This window comes from Fulmarus glacialis, unplaced genomic scaffold (genome assembly GCF_000690835.1).
Source record: "Fulmarus glacialis isolate BGI_N327 unplaced genomic scaffold, ASM69083v1 scaffold9966, whole genome shotgun sequence".
NCBI classification, from domain to species: domain Eukaryota; kingdom Metazoa; phylum Chordata; class Aves; order Procellariiformes; family Procellariidae; genus Fulmarus; species Fulmarus glacialis.
The window spans coordinates 45,228-59,186 of record NW_009217469.1 but is presented as its reverse complement, the minus strand read 5'-3'; the positions used below and the strand labels follow the sequence as shown (position 1 = coordinate 59,186).

General features: G+C 39.3%; 1 protein-coding gene across 1 annotated transcript in view; it reads left to right on the top strand.

The window, feature by feature from the left end:
* The first annotated feature begins 287 nt into the window (after positions 1–287).
* SUSD5 (sushi domain containing 5) overlaps positions 288–13,959 on the top strand; it is a 33,027-nt gene continuing 19,355 nt past the window's right edge. Inside the window, exons 1-2 of the mRNA XM_009579682.1 lie at positions 288–496; positions 13,338–13,456. Coding sequence (XP_009577977.1) covers positions 288–496; positions 13,338–13,456 — 328 coding nt within the window. The remainder of the gene's footprint in view (positions 497–13,337; positions 13,457–13,959) is intronic.

The window sequence follows — 13,959 nt, the reverse complement described above, 5'->3', positions numbered from 1 at the left end:
GAGACTGTCGTGCTTTCTCTCTCCAGATCTTAAGCATAGACCTGTAGAGGCAAGACAAGCTTCTCGTATGGGCTGGGAATGAATAGGGCCATAGCCATACTTGCTTTTCTGTTGATGAACAAAACTAAAAGAAAAGCTAAGACAAGGGTATTTAGAATAGTGTTGATAAAATTACTCATTCCAAGAAGTAGGTTGCACATGAAAATGAACTTAGTAAAAGCAAGAAGACTTTATTTGGTGATAATTTGCAATATTTTTGTTGAATATGTATTGAATACAATACCATGATGAGTGACATGTCCTTTCTTGGTGCTGCAGGGAAAGTGTTTGCACTTGAGTCCAAGAACAACTCTCAGGGTCTGGATTTAGCTGAAGCTGAGAAAGCTTGTGTTGACCTGAGTGCTCGCTTAGCAACTGCAGAAGAACTGAAAAGGGCTGTTCTGGACTGTTCTTTCGCTGGCTGCACCACAGGATGGCTCGCCGGTGGCTCCACCGGGTAAGGACAACAGCATAACCCTTCCTGAGAAGTATGAGTGACAGCTGTCGAGCAAGTTTTTCTCCTTGACTAAGAATATTACTGAAAAACAGTGGCCGCAATTCAAGCACCATGACATATAGTTAAATATGCCACTCTCCCCACTAAATCAATTTTGTACAGCTAATATTGCAGGGAGACAGATATTTATCAGTCTCAGGTGACACATTTCACAAATCTGAAGTGATTTCCTCTTTCTCTTTCCTTCTGAATTATGTCATTGTGGTTCCTTTCCACCTAGTCTATAGAGGGGTGCTGAGCCCTAAGGGAGCTTGTAGGCTGTGGACACTGAGCTCAGTTTGCTGAGCTTCTCGTGGAAACCACATATCTGTCTCAGGTGTTTACGTGTGTCTGAACAGACAATAGGCATGTTCACATAGGTATGACTTTAGGTGTACTTAGGTATGATAATGCACGTGTGGTAGAGGGTTTGTTGAGAAAGTTCACCAAGGAGCTGATACTGTCACTTGATGTGCTGAATTGTCTTATTTGGGGTAGCTCACATGACTCGACATGGCACGAGGCTGAGCTTTGCCTCGCGTTACAGGTAGTATTGCCAGAGGTACTGGCCTGCCACAGCCTCTCCGAGAAGCATCGTTGCCTCTGTAGAATGTAAAAGCGTCCTGTGGTGGAAACTGCTTCCCTCTGTTGATCTTAGTTTCAGGAGGCTAAAGTCAGCCTTCATGACTACTCGAGAAGTCCAAATGACTTTCAGTGAAATTTAAGATTTTGAGAACATTTGTCCGCATAGGTGCTAGCTGTGTGCCAGAAGCAGCACGGCCCTGTCACCATGCCACTCTGCCATGGCTGATGGGGGATTGCTGAACTCAAGCTAACTTAGGTTCATTCCAGTCTTGCACAGGTCTAGGTATGCACTGGCCAAGCACCCATATCCCAACTGCCCAGTCACTTCCAAAATGAAAGGCTTCACAGCATGCCTCAGGTAGAGGCAGACAGGCTTCATATTTGACAAAGAGACCAAATCGCAGAAAATTCAATTTAAAAAAAACAAAATGGAGGCACTGAGGGTTGTCATAAATGTCTTGTGTCACTGAAGCTGGGACCATACAGGAGCATGAGTGGATCTGAAGCCCCTTCTCACTTGAATCTTTCCTTCAGCAGGCTTACCAGGCACAGCCTTAGCATAATGCATATATTCATTCCCTTGAGGTGCTTTACAAAGTTCTCATGAGTTAGAGGGTAATAGCTAATCTACTGTTAATGTTCCACGGTGATAAAGTTTTGTTTTGTCAAGATATTGTTTCCAAGTTCCCAAACTTTAGTGTATTATTGGATTTTGTGACAGTTATCGGTTATTTAAGTAAGCATTGGTGTTTGTGTATTTTTGGTGATACAGTTTCCAAAGGACAGAAAATTGCTGCTATTAATGAAAGGTGTTATTTAAAGAACTTCAAGCAAAAGCAACTAGTTCTGGTGATCCTTTTTTTTTCAGGTGAAAAATTGTTTGAAAATGTATTTGTACGTACTTTTGGTCATTAAAAAAGGTCCAGAAATCTCTCGGGATATAAGACAGTGACCTAAACCCTAAAAACTTTTTTCCTAAGCTAGTTGCTGAGATGTCATGGTGGCTGAAAAGCCAGGAAAACTATCCATCTCTAAGAAGTGCATGGCAAATTTGTTGTACTTTTATACAGCCTCTGTATTGTGGAAGTAAGGAGTGCTGATGGGTAGGAGACGAAACCATCCCTTTTTTATCTAAGCAATACCACTAGTTAGTCCTGAGAGATCCTCAATTAATTACTGCAGGCACTGGAGCTACAACTATTAATAGACCAGTTGTGGACTTATCCCTGCGTATCTTCAATATCAAAATCAGATCAAAAGTGATAGTATTGTACACAACACACCATGGTGATGTGAGAATGTACACATCATCATACTGATGGGAAGGAAAGAAAGGTTTTTCATCCCTTCCAGTAAATCTGTCCAGTAAATCTGTCCTTAATCTGGAAGTCTCTAAACTGTTTATCAGAAAGGATATTGTGGGGGCACATCGGCATGCCATTGCTGTGCAGTCACCACATCTGACCTTCACTGGAGAGCTTCACCAGAGAGAATAGTTCTTCAGAGCTGGAATGTGGTACTCTCTTCTCTGGGACTATTTTACCCATGGCTGGGCGAGGACCAGAATGTATGTTACTTGGTTCGCTGAACTGGATATTTTTGACTCTGGGGAAAAACAGGAAAAGTATAATGCCTAAAAAGGCTATACTAGTTTCACTGTTAGTTAATGCAGCTCTGGAGAAGGAAATGAGCAGTCGAGTGCAAAGTATGCAAATGAGACAAAGTTATTCAAGTTGGACAAGCTCAAGTAGAATATAAAGATTTTCAGAAGGATTTAGATGAATGGGCAAAATGACAACAAATGGAGTTCAATGATAATACGTGCAGGAGGAATATGCAATCTACTTGAAAACATCTTACAGGGTTCTGGTTTACCTCTGTCAGCCCAGGAAAGATACGAGGGCATCACTATGGACAGCACAAAGAAAACCTCTGTCAAACTGCAGCTGTAGTAAAAACAAACAATCAAACCAAGCAGTTGCTAGAGTGCTTATGGAATGGAATGGAGAATATGAAAAATATATACATACATATATACACACACATATAGGTCAGTGTAACAGCCTCCTTTGGAATATTACACGTATTACTGTTACCACATCTTAAGAAAGGTACTAAAACGGGCTCAAGAAAGGGCTCAAGAATTATTAAAGGCACAGAAAAGCTATTAAGAAGGGACTTAAAATATTTTACTAAATTAATTAGTTAATTTTTAAAATATATCTGTGGGTACCTATTCAATAGTTTGGCCATTTGCTTGATAAATGGAAATATGAGAGCAAGGATAAAGGATAGCTGGTAAATAGAAAAATCCATACTCTCCTCAACTGATTTAACATGGAGAGAGGGGAAAACAGGCTTCACAGCATGCTCGGAAAGTTACAGAAGTAGGGAAAATTATTTCCAAAATAAAGGACTCTTCACTGTTACTCGTCCATATCTTTGAATGTGATGGTATGGCCCAGGGAGAGAAGTAACCTCCCTACGTTTGCCAGGTCCCAAACCATTCAGGACTTTATAGGTTGGCTCTAAAACCTTGGATTCCTCCCAGCAGCTGACTGGCGTCCAGTGCAGATCACAGAGCTTTAGTCTGATATTCTCCCATATCCTCTTGGACCACGTACGTCAGAAAGCAGATGAATAGGAGGGAACGTGATAAAAGAAGTTCCTAATTTCAGGAAGAATGCAGTTTGTTTTATTTATTTGGTGCCTGGAAAGTATCCCAATCCTTCCCCTAAGGAAAAATGGATTAGACATTGGCAGTAGAAGTAAACACAAACGAACGATGTGAGTGAAGTCATTATAGAGTTGCAGATTTTCTGACACACTGCAGTCCTCCTTCCACCACAGAGACTTAAAGCTGAACATGAGCTGTAGCAAAGATGTAAGGACTTTTTCACTTCTAAATCAGTTTTCCAAGTTTTGCACAAGTCTGTGACTTGTTCACTTCTGATGGCTATTTTATGGTTTTAGTGAATAATTACAATCCCACTCCCAGTAAATATATCCATCACTGTTGGCTGTGTGTCCTTATTATTATTTTTACAGCCAAATCAGGGCCTGGAAACCCCTGGAAGTTTCTCCTGTTATGACTGAGGCACATCACTGAGTCAGCATGAGCGTGTTTATACCGCCCACTCTTTGGGCTATACCTGTTACATGGGCAAAGAGGAGAATTCGTCTGAAGGACTGGGCCTCTTTGGGTAACTGTCAAATTTCTGATGACCCATATGTAAATATCGATCCATATGTAAGTATGCAAAGATTTTGAGATTATAATGGGACATCCTCTGTTGGATCCAACCAGGTCGTTGCAGCTCCTGCTTCTTACTGACCCACTGCAATGACTGTTGCCTCCTCAGCTGTGCTGGTAGAGGTCCTCATCTCTTGTCTGTTGTCAGCCAGAAGTGAGCAGGGTGGGCAACCAGCTACTAGTGAGGGTGTTAAAAACCATCATTCTGCAGAGAGTGATGGCGGTGGAAGAAGACACCAATCTGCTGGTGGAGATGTTCACCTTGCGTTCTCTAAGCCACTGCAGTCCCTGCAAACCGGGCAAGTCCAAGCAGCAGGTCTCGACAAATACGATTCACTTCAACTGATGTAGGATGGAAATTGCTTAAACAAATAGTTCCCTGCCAGCAAATCCAAAGAGACGATAAACTTGGTAGTGGTGTTGTTTGAGCAGCCTGGGTCAGAACCTCTTTCACAAGCATAAGGGGATGTTTTTGTCTCCCACTTTCAGTTGCTCAGACCAACCCGATTCAGAGTTCAGGGCTGTTGCTGGCAGGTCCAAGGGCTTGGAAACTTTTAGAGAAGAGCCATTGACAAATAGATAGGGGTAAGAGGGTAAGGGTAACTTCTTCCAGCAGCCCAGAAGTAAACCGTTTACAAGTCAGTCCTGAAATGTGCAACTTATAAAGCATTACACATTGTTACATTTCAGGAAATGAAATGTTAGGCAGGTCTCGTTTGTCAGATGAGCCCTAATAGCTATTTATACTAAAATGACACTCTTACGACTTATTTGCATGTCAGACAAGTGAGTCAGTAAAGCCAGCAAGCGATCTGCCAGAATATAAATGAAAAAAGGTGGCAGAGTTCTTTGAGGGCGTCTCACTGCTATCTTTTGAATTCAGATGTCATACTGGAAAACCCTGTGTCAAGTCCTGAGCGCTGGGCAGCGTGTTCTGTAGGATCTTACATTCATTTCTTGGGTTTTTGAGATTTGGAAAATGAACATGACACATTTTTTCTTGTGATCAGCCCTGTGCACAGAATAGTACAAAGCAGCTGTTTATTTTAGAAATTGTAAACATCCTCAACAGCTTGTATTAGATATTCATAGCAAATTTACTCATTTCCATCACTTTTCTAGGACTGAAAAGCTGAAGCTGTCCTATTCCCTATTCTGTTCCTTATTTGTCTACAAAAGAATGAAGCCGTGTATCCCTTCTATAAGGGCTTTGAAGCTCTGCACAGACTTTCTATTCTATAATAGACCTCCTACAGGGCTGTCAACCTGTTCCTTTGCATGAAATTGCCCTGGGCTGATTCCTACCCAGTCCCTGGAGGATTTATCTCAGAGGGTATAACTCCGGAATGAGCAAGCACAGTCAACTAGAATAAGCCTTGCTGTGGGAGCCAGAAGACTGGAGTTCTTTTCTTGGCTGACCACAGACCAGATGTTTGCTGCTAGGAAAATTACTTCATCTCTATTTTTCCTTCCTTTTGTTAGCTCTTCGGGTTTTGCACTGACTCCTATTGAATGCTTCTACAGTGTCAAACACAACAGGGCCCTCACTGCAGATGACACCAGTGGGAAATGTAATAATAAGAGTCAGAAATGACATTTCACAAGACTACCTACTTCTTTTTCTGCCTACTGCATGGGACTTGCCCAGCACCTGGCAGTAGGGTAATAACAGCACATTTATTGGGAAAGAAAAAAGCAATATCCAAGGAATGAAATAAGGGTCAATCGCTATCCTGTGCCAGTCCTCTTATCTGTGTGTGTAGACCCTTGGGCTTGTGGGCTCCATGAAATCTGTCTAGATGTACATGCTATAACGTGTCCACTTGCTTATTTGCAGAGAAGCAGTCCTAATGATATGTTAATTTGGCAAGCTCTCTGTTTTATTTCAAGGCTGTGCTCTGCTGCCTGATGATAATTCATATGAATGTGCTCTCAGATGTCTGTATGAGGTGGGTCAAGCAATTCCCTTCAAGAGAAAAATCCCAACACAGCTGACAGGACATGGTCCAATTCAAAATGCTAAAATTGGTTATGAAACTCTCTGAGGAGGTCTTGCACTCTGAAATGCCTTTGTGTCACAAACTCTAGTCCCACAGCCCACAGCTGGTGTCATGCTCTGCTAGAAGATGACTTTGTCTTCTCATTGTTTTCTTGTCAATCATCTCAGAAAGTCTCATACAGAGAAAAACCAAAGTAGTTGTGTTTCAGGAATAGGGATTTCTACATGAAGCTCAGTCAAGAGACTTGAATTTAATGTATGGATATGGCCAGTTTACCCCAAGGAACGATATCACTGAGCAACATGGACACGAGCCACTTTGCACCAGCTTTGCGGGGGTGCGAATCCTTTCTTGGCATAACCTGGGAAGACAGCATGGGCAAAGTTATGACAGCCACAGTTCTTGTAAAACAGGCAGCCCAATAATTGAAGAAATTTTTAGAATATGTACTTTTTCAGGAAAAGCCTCATACAGAAGAAAATAAATTTTTCATGTGTTTTCTAGGACAAGCACCCAAAACACCATCTGTGCAAATGTAGCATGACAGTCCTCAGAGTAGCCATTTACTTAGCTGGGGCTCATACTTTAAAATTGTATTTTTACTGGGAGGTTTTTTTAACAAACTTTGAGGGCTTTAGCAAAACTTTAGCAAACCTTGGCACAAAAGGTAGGGGTATGCTAGCGAATTTCGTTAATGCCAGAAGGTTAGAACTCATTGTTAAGACCAAGGAAAATCACAATACTGAACGGGAAGGTAAGTCTGACTTCAGAGATGAAGTAATAGAAATGGGGTGAAATATAACTGTATTACGTGAAGACTAATAGGAATTTCTGCCTTAAGATAGCAGTTCAGCTGGAAAAGGCAGGAGAAAGAGCTGGGTGTATTCACAGAACACAGGGCGGCAGCGAGCCTGTTGTAAAATAAAATAACTCACATAAAATTTGTGAAAAAAGGAAATGCAGTCCTCCTAAAAGACATCCAGCGGCTCTTCCAGGAGAGAGAGGGCAGTACTGAAGGGCTTGAACGAGGCACTGGTGAGACACCACCTGCAACAGCGCAAAGTAATTCTTGGCGTCCAAGCTCAGAGGGATAAACTCGGACTAGGCTCAGTCTAAGAAAGCACCTCTCTTATTAGAAGTGATTAAAGGTGATCAGTTTGTTTAGCCTAGCAAAATGAAGGCAGAAGGGGGATATGCTTACTCTTAGCAAGTGAACAAGAACGACTAATACCAGGATTTTAACTTGCCAGTTAGTTCTAATGGGTTGATTTTCTGATTTTCAAAAGAGCTTCACATATTTTCCTTTTTTTTACAATCTCTGTAATGTTTAGTCCTATCTGAAAGCTTTTTGTCTGAGAATTGAGCTTCTTTGTAAATTAATGGCGCTCAGCAAATATTTTTGTATTTTTTTTAAACGCTTTGGTAACTGATCAATAACATCTGTTATGAAAGCCATGGATTAAATAGGAGCCCATAAAATGAAATTGGGTAAAACCAACTTTCTAGTGACACTTGCCATGTCTTTGAGCACCCAGCCAGTCCAGGCCAGGAAGCAACACGATTCTCCTCTACATGCACTAAGAATGCTCAAATTATATGTACATAGCGATATTATAGTAAAATGGCTATATAAAATCTTTCATACTAGGCTACAGTATGAAAATCTGCATGAATGGGCCATATTTATTTAATGAACAGAGGCCTTACTATTTCAGTAGTCATATGTACAATTTTAAGCACAAAAGACTGCATTTTGGTGTATATTTTTAAGAATCTAAAGGATATTGGTTCTGCCTTGGTAAGACCTCCTTTTGACATTTCCAGTGGCAGTATTGCTGTTGGAATGTCTTCATGTCACACTTAGCAGCTGCTTTCTTTGGGTCACATCCAGCCAAAATTAGCCTCTATAGTTCCCAGTCAATGGACTTTCCAAAGCCCACCTGTGCTCCCCTTCATGACTTTTCAGGGAAATTTTCTTCCCTTCGGTAATCGTGAACATGTCATTTATATTTTATTCCTCATCAGAGCCAGCTTTATAATTTGCAGTTTCCCAAACTACAGAAGGGAAAGACTAAGAATAAAAATCCTCTAGTCTGGCTTCCAGACTACTGATTTTTCTTCTCTCACCTAGTTACTGAAACACAAGTGGTAAAGCTGACCCATGAAAAAAATTAGCACAGTATGTTAAAGATTTATCTTGACTAAGAAAAGCGATGAAGTTTTTAACTTTCTAATTAGGGGAAGGTTTGTTACAATTACATTATGTTATGAACCAGACTTTCACAGTGCCTCAGCTAACACATTGTTGATGATGATGTTCTGAGTTGAATATATTCATATGCAAGTTCATACTACTATGAATAAATGTCATAAGACTGTTCTGACTCAGTTCAGTGAAATTATTGACTAAGACGGCAAAACTTACAATCAATTGGCAGATAAAGTAGGGACTACAAAACATCCCAGTTCCACCTACTGGTTTCCGTGCTGATGGATCATGCTATGCCATATAAACTCAGCTGTTAATTCCATATGTTTTAACTTGGGTTTACTGAAAAATTTTCAAGTATTACGAAATTGCTATGTAATTATCTTAGAAAGTAGAAGTACCAGTGGATCCTACTATAAACAGAATTTGTAATTTACATATAAATATTATGCATTTATTATATATATATCCTTATTATCCATGCATGTATACAATATATAAAATTAAGTATCATTACTATGGCTTGAGTATATCATTGTGATATATTTAATAATACGTATTACATAATGGCATATTATGGCATATTGTGAAAGAAATACTATTCATGCCAGCTTTTTCTGCTGTTTCCTTCTTTGAACAGAGGAATTAGGGGAAGTGCAAAATATACCAATTACTCATTGGTTAGTTAATAGATAGAAAAAAAATTATTCTGGTTCATACCTTACTATGCTATATATTAAATTTTCTCCTTATGCACACACATGATAAATGCAGTATCTGGGTCATGACCCAGGAAAACAATGGTCAACTTGGCCAACCTCTGATCTTTTTATTGGGGTAGGTACAAGGGAAAGACTCTCAATTGTTCTTGGTTGGATGAATTGTACAGCAGAAATTAAGCTGAGGTTCCACAGAGTGCAAAATGCCTGTGGTTTCTTGCTTTCTCACTTGAGATGAGAAGAGGCATCATGAAGCAGGTTGTCCTTCTAGGCTGGGTGGCAGTGGACTGAGAAGATTCTCAGTAGCTTTTGGCTTGGCTTGTCAAGAAACCAAAGGAAACACCATCAGGAACCCTCCCACTTTCCATCAGAGAGCAGGGGCTGTTGTCAACACCACTAAACACCCTCCTTTCCCAACTATATTTTTACCTTACTGAGAGTGTATGGTACTTATGCTGTCTATAGCAATAGTATGTGTGATTGATTTTTCAGCTTTGATTGCGAGGGAGAGTTTTTCAGAGTTCGTGGCAGTGTAAAAGTAATTTTCAGGGATGCATGGATATTTCAAGCAGATATGTATTAAATATAGAGGATTATTATGGATGATCTGCAGTCTGAACTCAGTATGTTCCTTCCGAGCATGTCTACTTTCATAAGAGATCTCCACAGAAGGAAAAACAAAATTTCATCTATTTATTAAATACAAGGTACAAAATCATGCATTACACTGCTCTAAGCATCAGATTACAATGTATCCTAAAAGGGTGAATAAAATTATTACATGAAAGTAGCAATAAATAGAATTGAAGTTCCCTGCGTGGCTACATTCTTCTAAATGGCTGGGTAGGTGGATGTGTCCCTAAAAGAAGTATAAACTTTGTGGCGTTCTCTCAACCATGATGCATGCCCCAGTGCAACAATCCAAAATAGTGCGGGAACGAACTAGGCGACAAATTTCCACAACCTCTCAGCAGGGTGCTGGAAAGAGTAGGAAAAATGTACGATTTTTTGTTTCTTATTTCAGCATGGCAGTGCTTAGGAAATTTTAAAATATGTTGAATTCTGCATTTATAGCCACTTTTTGGTCCTCAAATGAAAAATTTAACAAAGCTAAAAGCATCAAAACCTACCTTTTAGAACTGAAACAAAACTGTACCTATGTATTTAATCTATAATTATAGCTGAAAACCTAGCATTTTAGGATTTAGGGAAACATACACCCACCCTCAAGAACTCAGAGAAAAGAGACTATTATTGCGTATTTTTAGTCATACCTGGAGTCCTACTCACTGCAAAGAGACTGTTTCAATGTGAGAGGCGTTGCAGGTCTGATCGCTAGACCCGCTACTGAGAAATGCTGAGCCCTCTTGAAGCTTCCTTCAGCAGCGGCAATAACAGCTTACTGAAGATGTTTAAAGCTTGCAGGATTGAGCTCGTGGTAGGAAACTACCGACAGAGAAGGAGGAATGGGAGAGATGAAATAGATTTTTCCTTTTTTTTCCTTCTGGTTTTTGTATGCTTACAAGACATGACTTCTTTCATCACAGAAGAATTACATTAGAATGTTTGCAGTTTTAATCAGATCAGTTTTAATATGACAAAAACCCAAATTAAAGTCCTAAGTAAAAGATTAACCAGGGTCTGGTCTGTTGTAGGAAAAAGAGAAATAGACGGGAAGAGCAATTTTTAAACTTCATGTAGGAAAAAAGTTTAGTGAGAAATACATTTTAAGAATCTTTATGTCATTTAAAGCCTTTCTTTATGTATAATGTTAAGACTGTATGCAAGATACAGCTTTGTAAGTTCGGTTTCATTGGGCAGCAGCTAAGAAATGCTCTTAAAATTAATTAACTAATTAATCGATATATTCTATCAACTACAAATTTGTAATTCGTTGTACAACACTTGAAAAAAAAAAGTAAGAAAAATTTGCTGTTCAAGTACAGAATCTTACATGTGAGCCAGGTATCCTGTTTTGGAGACAACCTGAATATACCAAGGATGTGTGACCCACAGATAACTTTTCAGCCTCCTGAAGAAATGAGGCTTTGGGCAGGAGCAAAATATATTGGCTAGAAATTGGAATTAGAAATCAGAAAATTCAAGATAAGATTTTCAAAAGTGGCTTCCAAGCATCAGGAATTTTATTCCTTGATTAAGTATAGAAAGAAATGTGGCCTGATTTTCAGAGACTAGAATTTTATGATGGTGACAATCTTCAAAACTGTTTTTTTTTTTTTTTTTTTATGAGAGTCTGAAGTCTTAAGTACACAATTACAGGCAAAAGGCACAAATTTTTAAAGACATGTCAGTATCTGTCTATTCAGTGTTGCAAGGCATGACTGATCTGGGTACCTAAGTGAGTGAGTAATTATTGGAAAGATTAAGGTTGGTAAGTCAGTTTTTGAAGGGGGGCATAACAGTTTCATTCACTTAGGCCTTGTAAGACCTAGTGGAACAATATGTGAATACACACAAAAATTTTCTAATTGGTGGCCTGATTCTCGCAGTCATCTGAACTCACTTTGGCAGATCAAGTCACTTTTGTCTAGGTGCCTGATTACTGACTTAGAGGACTCAGACTTTAAATTCTAAGAGAACTTGGTTTTAAAGTTGTATGGACAATATCATCCTTTAAGTGACCCCCCCAAAAAATCAAGGAGTGTTTTCCTTACAAAAGAAATGTATTTGATTTGAAATCATAAAAGGGCTTTCGGTAGGGGATGACATCAAATCATTTTCCAGAGCAGAAGTGTGGTAGGAACCATTCTGGTACCTATGCGTGACCACCACCATATGGCTTGTTTCATGTTGCTTTTGTTTGTTTACATTAAAAGAACATTAAAGTTGCATATTTAACTGCTCAAAAGCTAACACATGCCAGAATTAAGATGGTCTGTACAATTGTAATTCACTCCACTTGTGTAAATCAGTTGTTATATAGTATTTAAGTGCATGATCAAATACTGGGTTTCCACTGGATCTTTTCCATGCTCAGTGAATGGACAGTTAGTCAACATTTATTTTATTCTCCAAATTGAGTGTGGGACTGACGGCAAAATTAGTTCAACCATTGCAAAATACAAAATGATAAATGTTCTTCCACTGGAAAGATTCGCTCTGTGGAGAGCATTTTTGTCTTGCTTTCACTAGAATAGCTGACCGTGCAACACTTCTACAAACCTGCTGTCCACAAAAAATAAAACCCACACCATTAATATCCAGCTGCAAAAATTTGGGCTCAATTCGCTTTCCCAGCCTTTGTAACCTTCAGTGGAACAGTAAAACCAGTGTCTTCTATAACAAACTGTCTTTTATTTGTTAGTTTTAAGCAGCCAGTACAGCTGAGAGAAGAGATAATTAGTAACCTCTTCCTTTATATTCAGCATCTACAGAGTTGTAAAACCAAATACAGATTTATTACCTTTGCTCAAGCCTATGAAGGGCAACAGGAGGGATTCGGTACTGCTGAGTACAGAGCCAGAAGAAGTGGAGTTTACACAAAGGTGTGCAATTACTGTAAAAAAAAAGATAGCAGCTTTTTCTTCCAAGAACTCAAGACAAATTTTCTGAGCTTGCCTGTATTAGCTTTTGAGCGGTTAAATATGCAACCTTAATGTTCTTTTAATGTAAAATGCTAATGATTTATAATCTTTCAGACCAAATCTTGAGTTTTCTATTCATTTTTATCCAGGTGCCATTGGTGGGAATATGTATTGCTGGAATGTGAGAGCAGAATGTGGCTTTAAATATGCTGGGACTTGGTCTGATATTTAAAAGTATTACAGAATAAGATAAACATTCTTTATTGCTTCCTGTGCCTTGGACTGATATAGAGCAAACATTTTTTTTAATTACTTCTAATACTCCCTTGGCTTTTTTCATAGATCTTCCCACATTAATGCCTTATGTGCCAACTCTTAAACAGTTAAGCTGAGGCTAAAGCCTGACTACTGTGATAAAAGATCTCCAAATTTCACCTGCATGTACAACTCCAGAAGATTTCTGATTATTTTTTTCTTCTTCTTTATTTTAGGACAATTATATGCAGAAAGACGGGCAGCAAACAGCAGAGCATGAAAGCCATTGATGTTAAAATTGAAACCGATCCCATTGTGAATGACCAATATGATGCTTTTTGTGTAAAGGATGAAGGTCAGCACTGATATACTATTGAAATAATGCACAGTCATTGCTCTCTTGCAACATTAAAAGTTTTGCCTTCAATTTTTCTACTGCTGAGAGGCAAAGAGGGAATGTTAAGGAATAAATCTTTGTAGTAATCGCCCGCTAAGTGAGCCAACTGCTACATTGGTTGCAGGAAATAAATTGCATTACCTTTTGTCTTTGCTGCAGTTTAACAAGTTCAAACAGCACTACTGATCTGGAAGAACCCAGAACACTTCTGGTGTTCACAGAAGATACTTTATGGAAATGAATATATCTGGCACAATATAAGTGAGATGCCTGAAGCATCTCCCACACTCAGCACTGTAACTGAATGTACCTCGGAAAGCTGGCGTCCAACCGCAAAACACTGCGCTGCTGCATGTCTAGCAGTACACAACATTTGTATGCAAATAACTTCATTGCCTCCATTTTAATTTTTTTGTTGTTGTTGTTTTGTTGTTGTTAACAAGTGTAGACCAGCCTGCTAG